Consider the following 18,898-nt stretch of genomic DNA (forward strand, 5'->3'; position numbering starts at 1 on the left):
TGTGTATTTCACTTATTCTTTATTATTAGATCTAACTTTAATATTGAATTTGATTAAAAATTTTAAAAATAAAATCCCATTAAGGGGCACTTCATTTCTGTTCACTTTTATAGCAAAAAGATGAGACAGAGACAAGTCAGTAACTTTTCACCAGAAAAATTCCTTTGTATCTTAGTGGATTTAATATCATGAGTTTGTTACTTTCTAAAGACACATTTTGTGAGTGTCTAATGTGCTTTCAGCTCTTACCTACTATTTTCTGAAGTTGCTTAGCTCATGATTTTCTGTATCTTTGAGATGTCTAAGGATTTAGACTAGAATGTAATATAATAAACATTGTATAATAGTATAAAGATTATGAAAATATTTAGATGAATTATTAGTATTTGATACTAAGGGAAATAGTGACTAAAATATTCGTTAGAATGACACCATTTTGTAGGGTTTTGAGACTGATTTAGTCCAGGAATTCTGAGTTCTCCATTTATCTGTAGACCAAAGTATGGCTCTGACATGACAGTGTAATGGCAGTATGAGCAGGATAATAAAACAAAAAAAAACCCCATGTATGCTAAAAAATTGATTCTTAACAGGCTAAGGAAAATTATTTTAAAGGAGATGTCGAAGTAAAATCTTGGAATTTTCTGCAGGGGCACAGCAGGAAAAATGTTTCATATTTCTAGATTGCTTCCCTTTAGAACTGAAAATTTCAGAGTTCTTTAAAAATAGAAAATTTTCCTCTTTTTTTTTTTCAATTTAGGAAATTTTTAAATATCCCCAATTTGTCCAGTCTAGAAATTGGTGAACACTTTGGAGTGCTTTTGATTTTTCAGCAAAAAAATTCCAGCCCCTCTCCCTTTACCTCAAACATGCAGGAAAAAAATTGAGGAAAATCAGGTGGATCATCACTTGCAGTCTATTTTTGCACCCCTCGAAATATTAAAAGAGGTATGATCTTAAATTTTTCATTACTGCAAAGGATGCTGGAAGTCAAATTCTATCATGACTCTCTAAAAGCCATCACAATGATTCAGATTTGTTCATAAAATTTAGCCTTTCTATAAGATTTCAAAAATATTTTACCTAAAACCATCTAAACGCAGAATATCAGAATGGCTATATCCAGATTGCTGGTGTTTATTATCTTAACTTTAACAAAGGGGATAGCAGGGGTTGTAGTAAATTTTATTTTTGAAGTAAATTTTATTTGATCTTTTTAAAAAATTGTCCTCATTTTTTTTTTGCTTTATTCCCATAGCTCTATTTCAGGTAGAAAAACAGACCCAAACGAATTTCAGCAATAAAATACTCTTATTAACATTTCTTCTCTGCATTTCACTATAATTTGATTTTACTATTCCACTGATGAAACACATGAAATAGCTGGTTGAAACCTTTTGTTATGCTTTGTTATGCTTGAATGAATTTTGACGACAAGGCTGGAATTAGGTTCTAGAAATAACTGTATGAATATTCCTAACTCCTCCTAAATGTTCATGAAATCGCAATGGGCTGTAAATATTTAAAATGTTAGTAAATCTTTGATCCTATTTACTCACTCTGCTTAAGAGAGAATTTAGTTTTCTTTTTCTTTTTTTCTCTTTCTTTCTCATTTTCTCTCTTTCCTGCTCTCCTACACCCTACTGCAATATCAGACTCATAAGACATACAGATATGAACACAAGACAAAGCAAAATAAAAGCAGCACAAATTTGAATTTAGACATAAATAATACTGCCCCAAATTCTACCTTTAATGTACACTTCAGAATTTTTTTAAATCATGCAAGTGCAACATGTGCACGTGCAGCACCATATGCAACTTTCATATGTGGCCAGATATTTTAAGGTGTTTAATACAGATGCTAAAAACTTTTCCTACAGAAAAAGTGAAGCTGTACAATGGTATTAAAGACAATTTCATGATTAATATACCGAGAGATCAATGGTAATGTTCTCACTGAAAGTTGTAATTGTTGCAGAAGCTACAGAAAAAAAACAAATCTATGATTTCTTCCTCAGAAACTGAATGGTACTGGAATTTCACTGACAATACAACAGCACACATCTTTTATGCAGAAATCACTGTAGGAAATGCTTCTTGCATTTTTATTTAAAAGTAAAAGATTTAGACTGTTACTTTTTCCTAACATAACTGCTGAAGTCAGGTAAGTCATAAAAATCTAAGTCATGATGCTATATGGTTCAACTTAGATTTGCTGTTAATTTATAAAACCATAATAATTACACCAGGTTAGATCTTTTTTGTTTTAGTGTCATTTTCTTATTGTTTTTAGTAAAGCAAAATTTCAGCCCCAATGAATTTTATTTGCATATTACTGAAACGGAGGGAGTAAGCTCTTCCTGATGATGTTTTGGTGACATACAATCCCAGCTGCTATTAAGGTTTTTTAATTTGTCTGTTGCTCTAATTTTAATTGCTAGCACTACATTATGAAGGTTAAACTGCTTCTTAAAAATAAAATGCTGAAAATAGCCCTTCTTAATGTGTGAGAAATGTTCTTTTTCTTTAACCACTGACTTGATGTTTTCTTTAACTGTTGATAGAATTCCTTTATCCATTTTGACCTACTTAGTGCGAGTTCTCAAAAGGTGATTAAACTATATTGTTTCATAAAAACAAAAATATGCCTCTTACAGTACCAAATTTAACAAACTATCTTTTAAATGCTCTTTGAAATAAAATGACTGCAATAAGATAAGTTTGATATTCAGTGAAATAGTAAGGTAAAGGTTAATTAAAAAGACAAAGAAGCTCCATATACACACTAGAAAAAAAAACAGACTAGGTAGCTGTTAATGCATTCAAATTTTCAGGGTGATTCTGAAAAACTGGCAATGTAAGCTGACAGCATAATTAAAATACATGGGTTTCTTCCTACTTCAGGGAAGGAGAAAGCTGTAAGCCAGGTTTTTTGGCTATTTAACAACTGCTATATTCAATTTCCTTCTGTCATATTTTGATCAAATAATTGTGTGTGAATATGGGGCAAGATAATAACAGCCAAATCCTTATCTAGCTTATTTAGCTGCCCAAATATGAAGGCTCTTCCAGTGGTGTGTGCGCTCCTGTGGAATAATTGTCTTCTTAATTTTTTACCTGTAAGGTTGCAAAAGTTCATTAATTCAAAAGAAGGTCTGCTGCATTCTTGGGTATAAAGGCTCATAGTGCAATTATTAAATCTTTTCCAGTGGGAAAGGAATGGAGACCTAGAGTGTGTGTACATCATGGCCAGGCTTCGGGAACGAAGATTTGGGAAGGGCTCTACCCACGTTTGTTACAAACACGTTGGTGGCTAAAAAGGCCAATACGAGACAGACACGTCCTGTTGCAAAAGGCACAGCAGAAAGACTCCTTAGGTGGTAAATTCTGCAAGACACGATTCTTTCTGCGTTGTCTTTTCTCCTCAAGGGTGATCCTGCTGCGTTCTCAAAGGCATCAGCAGCGTTATAGATGGTGTGTCTGCAGAGCTCCTGATTGGAGGCCAGAGTAGACCAGTTGTGATGATCAATATGGCCAAGGCTGAGATGTTGTTTCAGGCAGTCCTTGTATCTCCTCTTTGGGGCTCCTCTCTTGCAGCAGCCGGTGACAAGTTCACCATAAAGCAAGATCTTAGGGAGGGGGTGGTTGGTCCTTCATCCTGCAGACGTGCCCTGCCCAGCACAGCTGTGTTCTCAGCAACATGGCCTCAATGCTTGTGACTGCTGCTTGTTCTAGAACAGATGGATTGGTCACATCATCTGAGCAGTGGATGTTTAGGATTGTTCGGAGGCAGCGTTGATGGAAGCGTTCGAGGAGTCGCAGGTGGTGGCGGTAGATGACCCAGGATTCAGATCCCTATAAGAGAGCAGACAGCACTATGGCTCTGTAAACACTGACCTTGGTACTTTTCTTCAGGTGTTTATTTCACCAAACTCTTTTATGAAGCTTTCTGAAGGCACTGTATGCCTTTGCTAACCTGTTGTCTGTCTCCCCGTCAATCTCACCATCCGAGGAGATGAGGCTGCCTAGGGAATTAAACTGCTGGACTGATTTGAGCTCTGATTGCCAATGGTGATATGGGGATGATGGGGGACTTCCTGAGGTGCAGGTTGATGGAGAACTTCTGTCTTCTTTAAGCTGACTTCCAGCCCAAAGAGCTCAGCAGTGTCTGCAAAGCAGGATGTTAAACGCTGCAGAGCTGCTTCTGTGTGGGCAACAAGGGCAGCGTCATCAGCATAAAGCAGCTCCTGGACAAGATGGTTTAAGATCTTGGTGTGGGCCTTCAGTCGCCTCAGGTTGAAGAGTGTATGTACAACCAGTGTGAGATACTCATCCCACTGCAGACAAAATCAGAAGGTCCTGAGCTCAGCAGTGACACAACCCTCTCTCTGTGTGCACAGAAGCACATCCTTGATGGTCCAGCCTAGGTACTGGCATTTATGGTTCTTGTCACTATGGATTTGTGTTTGCTTGTGTATAATCAACAAAAGGACTGAACAAAGTTGGCCTTAGAGTTTCCTTTGAAATTCTGTGGAAACACCTTTATACAGGAATAATGAATGCTTTTTGAAGTGAACCAGCTAGATCTTAATACACCCAATTTGGACTGTACCAATATTGTGCTAGTACTTAAAATTAGAAAGTCATACGACATTGGGCCAAAAGTCAATGTCCACATATATGAAAACCCTGCATTTATGTCTACTATATTGAAATAATCAAATCAGAGATTTATAAAATTTATTTTTCCATTGTAAAAATATTTAACTGCTATTAGTATTTGGTTATTTTTTTTACTTAGTTCTTGTTACTTGATTTTTCTCTCTACTTTTCTGTTATTGCAAACAAAGCTGACGTCAGAGTAACTACTTAGCAGTTGGCAGCATTCATTAGCTGTGCTGAAGTACTGAATATCTGCAAAACTCCAGGAAATCAATGAACTAGTAATAATTAAAACTTTGAAGAACATTTAATGAGTTATTTCTGGATGTTATCACTTTCCTTAACTGCTAATGGACTGGAAATATTTTTGTTATCATGGATTTCAATCACATTATCTTTTTCCTTACAGAGAACTGAAACATATTCTCAGTTAGCTGTTCTACTAATCCGTCTCTGCTCTCAGAATTTTTATTATGTCTTCATGCAAAATATACTTTGTACTTTCTTTTTTTTTTTTTAACCACAGTTAAAATGGTTATTTATGGTCTCTCCTCAATCCCTTTAACTTTCCCTATCAATTTTCCACATTTAGTAAACACAAAGCTACACGGTCCAAGAACCATTTCAGTGTAACTTTCCACATTCCTGATAAAGTTCCTGCTACTTTTAAACTTTTCATTGCTAACTGAAACAGTGTCATTTATATGCATATTTGGTTTATTTCTTTATTGATGACAAAAGTTAGACTCCTAAATAATCAGTGTAAACACACTCAACTTTTTCCTGTCTAAATTGCATTCAAATTTCCCTAGTCTTGGCATTTTGAGGACTAAAGATATTATTAGGTTAGAACCACAGTCTGCTTATCGTAAATGAATGTCAGAAAGTCACAGTCACTCAAAACCACTAATTGGAGATGAATAAATGATTTGGTTTTATTCAAAGTAGAGAACTATCTGTGAATTATCCACTTTCAATTACCAGACAATTTCTTCTGAAACTGTAATGATGTGTTCATTGCTTCTATGACATCACTGACAACACAGAAATACAATATTTCCCTAATAAAAGACTTTTTTTTCCCAGTCTACCAGTCTACATAGTTTAGCAGTCATTTCTAGTGTGGCTAAATGTTTTTGTTTAAAACCATGTATGTACAATGACTAGCTTTGTTCCATCCAAATAAAGCTTTCATGTATATATACCTACAGATTTTCAGTTTACCCTTGAAAATTCACAGAAAATAGTTAAATACAAATACAGTGCAGAAAAGGTATTCCTGGTTCCATAGCAAGTACTGAATCTGTACTCTCACTGAAAAATAAAGAATAAAATCCAAGTTAAAACTGATTTATTTAAGATTATGTTATTGAAGGCAAGTCCTTCCAGGTCACACAATTTTCATTGATATCACAACTTCATTCAAAACGGAAGTTTATATTTATCAAATCTGTACACTAGGATAACTAAATAGTTCGGGATATTCCTTCTCCACTATATCTATCAGTTTGCAGCAGATATTCCAATAAATCACAGAGATCCAAGGACAGTAATACTTTTGGCAGTGCAAAATATCCTTAGGATTTAATTTATATACTTCTCTATTATATAAATTAATGTAAAATATTTTAGTTGAATATACGAGGGGAATTGGATGTCTCTGAATATCCACCACTGTTCTCATCACCTGTATTAATGTTGAATTATTAAGACTACGTCTTGACCTAAGACACAGTATTTCAGTGAAGTCTCCCAAGATTGAAGCTTTGAATCAGTTTATTCATCAGACTCCTTGTCAGTAATAATTACATAAAAGACAGCATCCATAGGAGCTCCTTCTTCAATAAGCCCACAGAGCAGCCACTGAGCCCTCATGTAGTCTAACAACTTACCATAGGTGGGAAATTGAGCTTTGTAACTTGAATTTAGACTACACTGTGGTTCCTGGTTGGTTTACAGACACCAGACAGAAATTATCCGAAACTGTAACGTACACTCTTGCACATCTAAATTGTTTTTATTTTAACCCAGAGTTTAGCTGTTTTAAGAGCCATAATTTTAAAACAGAGAATTTTCTTTCTTCAGGGTGTCAACAAGTGGGATTTTGTTTACCAGTAACAACACAAAATCCTCCCTAAAGATAATTATTACTCCTTAGCAGTAGCACTGTGATGTTAAAACCAAGAGCCTCGCTGGTATGCTGGGGAAAAAAGGAGAAAAATTGCCTTTAGGATGTTAATGAGTCAGAAATGACTGAGCTCTTGGATACTTAATGAGATTGATGACTGAGATTTCTCAGTATTTTTAGCTTTTGAATGTTCAATGTACTTGTATGTTTGGGGTTTTTTTAACAATTAATTGTTAAAAATAGACCACAAGCACAGCACAAAGTCTAATGTGCAATGACAGTCTAAATATTTTTTGACAGATTTTATGTAATCTAACAGACATGGTCAAAAAACTTCTGAATAGGTGCTCTTCACACAGAAGATATAGTAGGAGTGTCATCACTAGGAATGGAGAACATGTTTACTATAGTTAAAAGAAAATCATAATCTCTTATTCCTACAGTATCCTTGACACAATGTATAATATTTGATTTACCTCTAAACTTCAGGTAAAATGGTTAATCTCAAGAGATTCTGACAGATACCTAAGTGTCTAAACCTTTTAGCTACATCAAAAAAGATAAAAATAGCAATGCTATCTAATTTTAATTGCATTTAACTTAAAAAAATTCCTATAATTGGCCAAAAAGAGTGAAAATATATGATTAATTAGTAAATATGACTGAAACCTAAACAGAGATTTCAGAAGATTTGTGTAGAGGTTTAAGATAAATAATAAAATAACAGGCAAGTTTCCTTCACTTTAGTAAAAATTTGGACCATATCCAGTTATGCATCATTTTAACATTGTGCCCAGGTAAAAAAATTCTTAAAAATATTATATTAAAAAAAAATTAAAAACGATCAATCAGTAAAATGCACTCACCCTCTCTTCGATTAAGCCTTGCAAACCCAGGGCTGTGGCTGCTGGACAGCTCTGAAGAACTGCTGAATGATGACTGAGGCAAAGCAGACACCAACTGAGCATCACAATTATCTGCCAATGAAAAACACCACGTTCAGGTTAATGCAACAAGCACCACTTACTGGAACTGTAACAGGATCAACTCTGTATGTGAGAACAGCATATCTCTAAAAAATTCTTCTCCTTGTACTGTGTGTAAAAGTATCAGCACTGGAGCAGCACTTTTACTTTTTTTTTGTTGTTCCCCCACCCCCCGCCCCAGTATTTCATGAGACTATCAGGGTATAAATGTTTTTCACGTGGCTGTACTTGCTCACTTCTAACCCAACCTCTGAGAAAAAAACTGGGAAATGGTTCACAGTTCACTCCCTATGATTTGCATGGATAACAACTGGCACATCCTAGTCTTTGTCTTAGTACAAAGCTACAATTTCAGCACATGCTTTTTATTTCCCTTAGACCTATGTCAGCACAGATCTTTGCAATCATATTTAATGTGCAATCACATTAAATACTGCTGTTTCTAAAAAAAAAAAAATAACCAAAAACAAAAACACCCAAACAAACAAACTGAACCAAATCAAATAAAAAATAATCTCAACCTTTTTAACAACTGCAAGCTTGACAAAAGTGAAAATCTTCTGCTTTGCCAATGGCACGTGTGTTTGATAAAGACACAGGACAAAATCATTATCTCACAGTTATTAGTATGCAAGTCCTAACATCATACAGAATAAAACCTGAGTGTTTCAGAATAAGGAGACTTAACTGCAGTTTGCAATCAATTGTGCATAAACAAGCAAATGTTAATCAATACTTTGGATGTTAAAGGTCTCTCCAGCTCAATTACTATACAGAGCATGTGTTCATTCTCCATTTAAATTTGAAAAGTATAAATTGAGAATCAATATCTGATCTAGTTTTAGCTGAAAGAAGATTAACTTTAAAACCTGGAAGAAGTAAAAGCAAATCTTTCCCTAATTATACTTGGCTGGCATCTGTTGTTTAGGAAAAGAGGAAATTATGTCAACTTTATGAAGTGGTTCTTTGCAGGGCAATCATATTCTTTGGGTGGAACAGACAAATGAAAAGTCACAAGTGAATTCTTCTTCTTCTAACCCTTCTGTTTGTCCACCAGATTTCCACTGTCAAAAATCATAAATATTAATTAATGAAAAACCTTTTTCTCACTGTTATAATTAAGAGTTTCTGGTGAATAATTATGAATGTCTCAAGGGAGTTTTTTGATCACCTTCAAAAATTATTATTTTTTTTAAGTTGTTTAATTTAGTTCTTTAAGGAAAACTCTTTCTAAAGACTGTACTGGCCATGACTTTTTAAACTAGTTCTCTCAAGTCCCATAAATAATATACATTCACAACAAACAGTAGGGTTTATTAATTGCTCTTGATGAACTCACATATACCATACTTCCACCAAATTCAGAGTTCTTCATTCATGAGAAACAAAGAAATAAAACTATTCTTTACTTTCACAACTTTATTTCCTGCTCTAGGTTTACACAATACAAAAGGTAAAATTTTATAACTACTCTCTACTGTCTCAGCACAAGCTCATTTTTTCACTTCATTATCCACAGATTAGATTTGTAATGGTAAAAGAAGCTGTGCTACTTGGGACAAATTGTCCAACTGGTGAGCACAAAAAATAAAGAAAAAAATGAAGGGAAACGAGATTTCATCTTATGAGCAAATGCACTGCACTGGTGAGTGTTAGAAAAGGATATCATTAGTGAAAGGTTTCTTTACAGCACAGAAAATAAAAGGAACTAGTTAGTCATAAACTGCACCAGAAAGAGAAGAATATGAACCTGCTGTGTTTCACACAGAGAGCTGCTCACGCTACTGAGGCAAGAGAACATTTTATGTGCCACTGATCCTTTTTCTACTGCCAAAACCCACATTGTAAGCCTAGATACCAAGATGAATATTAAGAGGAGAAAATAAAAAGGTATTTTCTTCAAAATCTACTTACATGATATGCAATCATGAAACCACAGAATAGTCTGGGTTGGAAGGGATTTTAAAGGTCCTACTGCCCTGACATAAGCAGGGACACCTTCCACCAGGTCAGGTTGCACAGAGCCCCATCTAACCTGACCTTTGATGTTTCCAGGGGTGGGACACCTATAGCAAACTGCCCCAGTGTTTCACTACCCCTTTTGTAACATTTTCCTCCTTTTATGTAGTCTACCTCTACCCTCTTTTAGTTTAAAATCATTACCCCTTTTTCCATTGATGCAGGCTTTCTTACAGACTCCCTTTAAACATTAAGGTCTCCATGGAGGCTTCTCTTCTCCAAGCTGAAAAATCCTTTCTCAGCCTTTCCTTATAGGAAAGGTTCTGCTCCATCCCTCTGACCATTTTTTTTTTGCCCCTCCTCTGGATCTGCTTCATGGTCCATGTCTTTCCCGTGCTGAAGACTCCAGAGCTGGATGGGGTAAAATTTCTCATCTCTTTCATATGCCTCATATTTTCAACTCTGATCCTCTGGTAAGAGGTGGCAGGTGTCACAAATCACCAGGAATGAGACCATGTGATTAATAGTTAGAAGCACTAGAGACAAACACCAGCAGACACACTACTTTAATAACACCCCAGGGTCTGAATAAGTCTTCACAAATTTCAATTCAGAAGCAAAAAAAAAAAAAAATAAATGTACATTTCTGCTGGATGGATGATACACCTGCCTTTGTATAGTTTGCTTCTGCTAACCACATTTTTCAACTTTTTTTCTTTCTAATGTACATATTAGAAAGGAATCAAAGGAATCAATTCAAAAGGAATTATTCTACCTGGATGTCTCATTCTCACGTATTTGTGAAACTCATCTACTTCTTTGACATATTCCCAGAAGAATTCACTGAGCACTGAGCACTTACCACTTATCCTATAATAATTTATGTCAATCTCAATTTGTAATAGAAAGGCACATAAACAGCTGAATATGAAAAAAGGTGTTATCTAAAATCCAACAGTGCATGGCACGTTTTTCTGCCTTTCCACAATAAGAGAAACGAGCAATGTATCTCAAATAGATATACCTTGAATAATTATGCATTTATTTTACGACAGCTGCTGTGCTTTATTTCTGGAAAATAACTTGTGAATTTCTGCTTTATTGCCCAGCACATGTAGCTTAAAACATATTCTTGTTGCGACTTACGGCGTGCAACTTGACTGGAAATTTAGTAAGAATTCCACCTCGTAGAAATTGTCAAGAACCAGATGGTCACTATCAACTTGTTTCTCCAATTAAATACAGGCAAATGACAAAACAGCCTGTTCAGTGTGACAATTCCATACGGTTCCACCTACCCTGGAAGACTTTCTGCACAATGGAAACACTGCTTGAATTCAGGGCTTTCTCACATGCTACCAGTCACTCTTCATTTCTCTGGAACACCCTGCCACTGTACCACAGAACAGGGCTTTCTAGGAATGTTTCACACAGCTCTTTCAGGCTAAATAAATACTTAAGTAGTATATTCTAACACGAGTTTTAGTTAAAAATTCTATATCACATTTTATTGTTCGGGGTTTTTTGTGATAAATATTTAATTTTTTTCAAACAATAGTTAGGGATACCAAAACCACAAAGAAACCACAGGTTTCCGTAATATGGGCAAAAATCTGGTAACAAATAAGATTTTGTGAAGGAAAGAATATGTATTTAGTTGTGTGATGCTGATGTAGAGACCTTTTGGCAAATAAAATCAAACTCAGTCCTACAGAGGCATCGTAGAGTAATTGTGCAATGAGAAGAATAAGGAATAACTGTGAAATGATAGGGTTGAATAATGCAGTATACTGACATGAGCTGTAACAGCTGCTCTTTAAAAAGCAATGTCTGGAATGAGTATGACAGAAAGGCATCATTCTGTGAATAAGAGGTGAAAAGCTGAGGTGCAGTTGGTAAAAAAACGGAAGAATGTGCAAATTGGGGGGAAGGATATATAAACAAAATATGTTTCATCACCAAACGAAAAAAATTATTTTTATTATATAAAGCATGTCTTTCTGTATACTATAATTCCAGTGTGAGTTTAATAAAATTTATAAAGCAACTGAGGCATTTTTTAGGAATAAAACTCTAAAGTGCTGCATGTCTAAAGTATGCCTATCAGTTCTCTTCCAGCTTCAAATACTATGTTATTATGCATATTCACACTAAGTCAAGAAATTTTTAATACAGGGGTATAAGTTACAGAGATCATGCTATATGAATTAGAACAGATGGAGTTCAAGAAGGATATAATCCAATAATAACAACAATTACAAGAGTAAGTTATCATGGTTATATTTATAACGCTATGATTGATCAAATAAATGTCTTCCACCAAAGCAGCTGCTTGTTGAAATAAAAAAATAGTAATAAAAGGAGTAGAATACTGGGACAACCTGAGATTTATTTATTCAAAATGCATGTGTATAAAAACATATGTGTATATTTTAATTTCCATGTAGTGAAAAAAAACACAATGAAATTTACAGGCACAAACTTTTTTCCTTAACAACATCAAGAATATATGCAATTGATTTTATCTTAGGGGGAATAGATAACCTACTGTTTTTCATATAAATTTTCAGCTTGGTCCATAATAAAGACTCACAGATTTTCATGCATTTCAATTTGAGTTCAAATTTACTCTAAATAAACAAATGTCAACACATAGTGCTTAGTTACTAAAACCTGACATGCAATAAAGATATTCTGTTCATAATGATCTAAAAAGTACATGTATTACACTGACACGTTAACTTTATTTAAGACATATTTTAATTCAAACTAAAACATTCCAACACAAGAGTACACACAAATCAGCATATTACAATTTCACTAATTTAACTTTTTAATGAAATTACTTCCAGCTATTATATTGTTGCATACACTTTCTTTTCTTAAAATTCAGTTTACTCAAAACTCCCCCAATGAATAAAAACTACCAATTTTTTTATTAACTATTATACTTCTGGTAAAGCAGGACATAAGTAGAAAAAGAGGAAGAAAGACTGTGATTTTTGACCTCCCTAAAAACCTATCACATTCTTCAGCTTTATCAAGGACTCAAAAGAGAATACTGAATGCCTAAAGAGCAAAGTAATAAATATTTTGGCATCAGACAAAAAAAAAATTGTTCCAATAAGCCACATGAAGAAGAAACAACAGCAACAAAACCAAATCTTTTCTTATTACTGTGAAGACCAAAAATTCCTTAGTCCATTTACTCTTTTCAATGAAGATGCTTCATTTTCCCTGACAGTGAGCATATATCTCACTATACTTAACAGAACTTTTAAACATGTTAATTGTGGTCATTTAGTCTTTGGTCAGGCTAAATTTTTTAATTTATTTGTTATTTAAACATGAGTTTTAATTAATAGATTTCAACTCTTTCTTTGAGGGGCTGGAGGGAAAAGAAGGGGAGCTGACTGCACAAGATAAAATAATGAAGGTTTCAGGATTCTGAAACATTTTCCCTGTGAATATAAACAATTTATCAAGAAAGCAATCTTCATGGCAGGGCTGGTTATTTTCTGGAATTTGAAACAAAGTATTCCAGTTTTTGGATAAAATTGTCTTATTTTTCAGATATTACTTAACACAAATTCAGCACAGAGTTCTGACACTTAGCAGCCAATTGTTCCCAATACATTCAAGTCAGACATGTGATTTTTACCTTAACAAAATACATGCAATGCTATAATTCTTTCCTTTCAAGGAGCCATCTCTGTTTCAAAATTGCAGTTATTTCGTGCCAAGGAGGTATGAAGAATAGGAAGTGAGTCCAAAAAGACACATTTCCTGTGTTCACAGACAACTGTGCTGTCATCCTGAGGTACAAAAGTTTTTTTCTGACAGAACACAGAGAACTTAAGACAGACCAGGAGGAAGAAGTTAAAGACTGTAGTTAGACAGACCAGGATTTAGTTATAAAGGAATGGAAGGAGTATAAAATTATGTTTCTAAACACAGACATTTGGAAAGATTCACACCTTGCAATAAATCTCCAATAGCTGATGTGGTTGTTATATAGCTAGGTTTTATGTTTCCCTTAGGTAGGTAGGTAGGTAGTTAGTTAGTTAGTTAATTTTATTTTTTTAATATTGTCTGACTACATGAACACTTTATTTCCCATATTTTAGGAGAAAGAAGCATGAAAGTCACAGGCAGTTCTGAAAATCCACAAGAAAGTGAAATAAAGGACTTCCTTGTTCTTATTACCCAGAAATCAGCCGTAAGTCAGTAACTCTTGTGTTAATTGACATTAAAGACACATTAATAATAACTGATTTAACTCACTCCTGATTCTCTTCATCTTTTGCAGAACCTTTCAGTCTATGATCCAATGCAAGTGAAGTACTATCACTAAAACTTAACTCCTAATTCGTAGCACCATGGGAAAGAAAAAAAATATTCTTGTAATAACTTCCACGATTATTGGATCAAATCTGTATTTTTTTTTAGTGATTCCAATTACATTTTATGTTTGTGAATTCAGTGATGAAAGAGCATATGATTCGATGAAACACTAGACTAGGACAAATTAGGATTGAGAGGTGATGGAAGAAATGGGTCGTTTTTTGTTTAGGATCTTCCTGTTGACTTTGAAGACATATTGTAAAGTTTATTAATTAAGCAAATATTCTGCAGCAACACTTTTAGGTCAGATACTTCAAGGTGTATCCTAGAAAGTAGAAGGACACAGCCTCAACTAGACAGGAAATTTTTGTGTCTTTTGACTGAAAGGCAGATTTCACAGAATCCCAGAATACGCTGAGTTGGAAGGACCCACAAGGAGCATTGGGTCCAACCCTCAGCCCTGCACAGGCCCAGCCCCAAAAGTCATACTCTGTGCCCCAGAGGATCATACAAACCCTCCTGAAGCTCTGGCAGCCTTGGGGCTGTGCCCACTGCCCTGGGGAGCCTGGGCAGTGCCCAACCAGCCTCTGGGGGAAGAACCTTTCCCTGAGATCCAACCTGACCCTGCCCTGGCACAGCTCCAGCCGTTCCCTCGGTATTTCTTATCAAACAAGAATCAAAACTGGCAAGCTGATGGTAAAACCATTTGAAAACATTACAGAATCTCAAGTTTGTGGGTTCTTATGGGCCTTGTTTAGTTGTATAAATTCAAACTAAGATTGTTTACTTAACATTTCTATTACTGAAATATTTCTTTTTGGGTTTTATCGTCATCGAGTTTTCGTGAGGATCTTGGCAACACAGAATGCAGGTTGAAAAAGCTTTTAGTATTAAAAGATAGTAAGATATTAAATGTTTATAGGAATGATCTTATGGATAAGGAATTTAATTTAGTAAGTCTAATGGTTTTGTTCTGTGAAAAGCTATGAAAAGCTAATGCAATTTATAATGTAAGTTAATAGTTTCTTAAGCAGGTGTGGTAGTAAAAAGACAAAGTTTTTAGAGAGACTAAAACAGAGTTTATATATTGTAAGGTAACAGAAAAAAATACAATTTATAATTAAAATATTTCATACTGATCACAAGCAGATAAACTTTATTGGCAGCATTTTTTCCAATATATCTGTATCCAATGCGTTGCACTATCTGAAAACTAATTTTGTAGCAGCATGAAATGTTCTTTCTCATGACGTATGTCTTAAACTTTCTCATTGGATGATAAAATTTTCACTTTCTTTTTCTAAGTCATAACTTTTTTTAAAATTTGGAATATTTTACTATATATTTAAATTTTTTCAGCCGGGATAATATATACAGAATCTAGTAACATTTTTCTTGAGATCAGTAAAAGCTTCTTTAGCAAAAGACATGAGTATCTTTCACAGAAGTACATACAAATCGATTTTTTTTCTCCTAAACAAACAAATGCAGAGAGAATTCACACAAAAGGGGGGAAAGACTGAGTGTTTGTTCCAATGATAGCTTTGCTCAAAGGTCTTCATCTGGATTACCTTTCACCCAAGAAACAAACTTCTTGTACTTAAAGTTAAAAAAGAACAGTTCTCTTCTATTCAAGGTAAAATTTATATGAAAGTATTTCACAGTGAAGTAAGCAGTGAAATTCAGTGTGTAAAAAAAACCAAAAAAAACCCCACAAAAACCCCCAACTGAATCCATGACTCTGGCAATGAAATGAACATACTCAAGCAAATCACATCAGCTCTCACAGAGCTGATGTTAACATGATTATAACATAATCATGTTATACAGAGCAATCCTGAACAAATAACAAGTAAAATGCTCTCCATGTTTAGAAAGATACTACCCACTGTAAAAACAGTATAAACAGAAAGGGAAACTCACAAACTTTTTTTTTAATAAAGATTTTTATTTTTTTTTCTTAACAAAGACTTTTTCAGATCAAAGGAAATTATATTCATACTTTTTGTCATAGAACCAACTTTAAGAACCGTCTTTTCCTGGACGTTAATCCTTATGTAAAGGAGACCTTTACAAAAGTGTAGCATCTGGCTGAGTCTCCAAGATTCTGCCCATGGATAAAAAGCTGAAATCCCCTCAAACTTTACTTTCTGCTTCAATCTTACATCTTTTCTCTGCTACTGTTTCCCAGGCAAATTTTACTGCAGTAAACATGATACTATATATAATTTTAAATTTATATATAACAGATTTAGTAAAACTAAATTAAGAAGCCACTCACTAGAAACATGTTATTCATGTTCTTTCTAATTTATAAACCTAGTTATATGTTAAGAGATTACACACTTGCAGAACAAAACCCTACTCACTCTTAAACAGAGTGGGGGAGGAAGGAAAGGAAATAGCATTTAGGGAAAAATTATTATAGGTTTAACCTGTGAAAGTATAATGATTTAATGAATTTTAGCAGTATTTACTTTTGTATTACTATCACTATATTGACATGAGCAGGGAAACCCAAAAAGCTCAACAGTGCTGAGGGCAGTACAGGTAAAATCCTTGTTATGGCACTGTAGAAAAAGAGGAAGCAAGAAAACACATGCAGTTACTAATTTCAGGATTAAGAAGGTCAATACCAAACTGACTCCACTTACAGACTATAAAAATTGTCCCAGAAACCAAGCAAAGAGCCAGTAATTCATATATATACACACAGTGTGCAATTGAATTTGTAAATTCCCTTTCTTTTTCATAATTGTATAAATGTAAATATTATTAGTGCTAGGAAATAATATCTTTTTTTTTTCAGTTGTAAGATTTACAAGACATGACCTTAAGTTTACCTTCGGTTGTAAGGCTTTGGGTCTTGCTGTCTTGTCTCCACACAAAAGAAAAATCTCCTTTCTCCATTATCAGTCATATTATTTCAAGGGAAAGTTTATACCAGAATCACACAGAATCACAGAACATGTGTGGTTGGAAGGGACCACTGGAGATGATTTAGTCCACTGTCCCTGCTCGGGCAAGGTTCCCCACAGCACGTTTCTCAAGATTGTGTCCAAGCTGCTTTTGAATATCCCAAGGCCAGGAGACATCATAACCTCTTTGGGCACTCTGTTGCAGTGCTCAAGCATGCTTGCAGTAAGGTTCTTCCCCATGTTCAGGTGGAACTTTCTGAGTCCCAGTTTCTGCCTGTTGCATCTTGTCCCATTACTTGACAGCACTGAGAAGGGCCTGGCTCCATCCTCTGGACAGCCTTCCTTTAGAGACCTGTATACACTGATGAGGCCCCTTCTCGATCATCTCTTCTCAAGGCTAAACAGGCCCAACTCTCCCAGCCTTTCCTCATGTCGAGGTTTAGGAACGGTATTCCCCTATTCAATGTTCCCACTGAAACATTCCAAACCATCTGCCTCTCTATGATGCTGATCCCTCTCCCTGCTCTGAAAAAGAACACCACAAGGACCACATGGAACATATAAAGGGAAATATAAAACCACAACCACATGAATGGACCAAGTACCATTGTGACCAGTGGCTCTGTACATAATACAACAAATTCCCAGATCAAATTAGTTTCCAATTCACTCTGGGCAGATCTCTTGTTTTCTCAACCCTTGGGGCCCAGTGTTGTGTGGCAAATAAGACTGTTGTGATTTAGGAACGGTATTCCCTACTTTAGTGTTCCCACTGAAGCACTCCAAACCTCTCCCCCTTCCTTCCTCTTTTTCTCCTGCCTTCTCCCTGCAGTGGGCTGGAAAGGAGACTTGGAGGCACAAAAAGCAACAATCATGAGTTGGGATAAGAACGATTTATTGGAAGCAGCAAAGAAATAAGACAACAATACTAATGACAGAATGTAGAGGAAAAGAGGTGACAGATTCATGTGCTATTGGTCGCCCTCCGTGGAAACATCAACAATACCCAACAGCTCCCACATTACCTGACCTGGAAGGGAGCCCTTCCCACATCCCAGAAAATGAGGTGAGGTGCTATAGAAGACCTCCAGGTCCTGGCCATGTCCCCTCTTGGCTACTGCAAAAAATAATCCTGTCCTGGCCAGAACCAGGACACCTCATAAGAGAGATGTTCCAGTCCCCTATCACCTTAACAGCCCTCGGCTGGACTTGTTCCAGGAGCTCCCTGTCTCTCCTGTCCTAGGGAGCTCAGAACTGGACACAGCACTCCAGGTGAGACCTCACTAGGTCAGAGTAGGATGACCTCCTGGTGATTATTGCCACCTCTGCTGGCAGTAATTTTCCTAATGCACCCCAGAATTCCACGGGCTTTCTTGGCCACAAGAGTACACTTCTGGCTCGTGGACGACTTGTTGTCCAAACACATCCCCAAGTCCTTTTCCATAGAGCTGCTTTCCAGAAGGTCAGCCCCCAGCCTGAACAGGTGTCCCCAGGTGCACTTCTCCCAGTTTGTGCCATCAGCAAACTTGCCAAAGAGGCACTCTATCCCTTCACCCAAGTATTTTTATCAGTAGTAGTATGCAACTTTTATTCTAGCATATGTTGTAGATAAAGTAGGACTAGATGAAGTACCTGTCTTTGAGGCATTCTTCTCAACAGAACTCAGTCTGGTGATCTCACCTTAATCACAGCCACCTACTTTGAGATTGGCATTGAGCCAGTTTTTCTGGAATTTAAGATGTCCTACATTAATAACATATAATGCAATTCTTTTAACCAAAATTTTATCCAGCAATACAACACATGGCTAAAAGTTATGCAAGTATGTAATACCAGGGGCCTCTGGTGGTCTAGTGGTTAGGGTGCAGGACTCTCACCGCTGCGACCCGGGTTCGATT

At 35.6% G+C, this 18,898-nt stretch overlaps 1 protein-coding gene across 4 annotated transcripts in view; it reads right to left on the bottom strand.

The window, feature by feature from the left end:
• LOC108500363 (contactin-associated protein-like 4) overlaps positions 1 to 18,898 on the bottom strand; it is a 202,462-nt gene that overhangs the window by 147,085 nt on the left and 36,479 nt on the right. For all 4 annotated transcript variants that reach the window (XM_017821229.1, XM_017821228.1, XM_017821230.1 and 1 more), the window contains exon 2: positions 7,660 to 7,770. In XM_017821229.1, coding sequence (XP_017676718.1) covers positions 7,660 to 7,770 — 111 coding nt within the window. The remainder of the gene's footprint in view (positions 1 to 7,659; positions 7,771 to 18,898) is intronic.

Source organism: Lepidothrix coronata, unplaced genomic scaffold, assembly GCF_001604755.1.
Source record: "Lepidothrix coronata isolate B3197 unplaced genomic scaffold, Lepidothrix_coronata-1.0 Scaffold89, whole genome shotgun sequence".
NCBI lineage: Eukaryota > Metazoa > Chordata > Aves > Passeriformes > Pipridae > Lepidothrix > Lepidothrix coronata.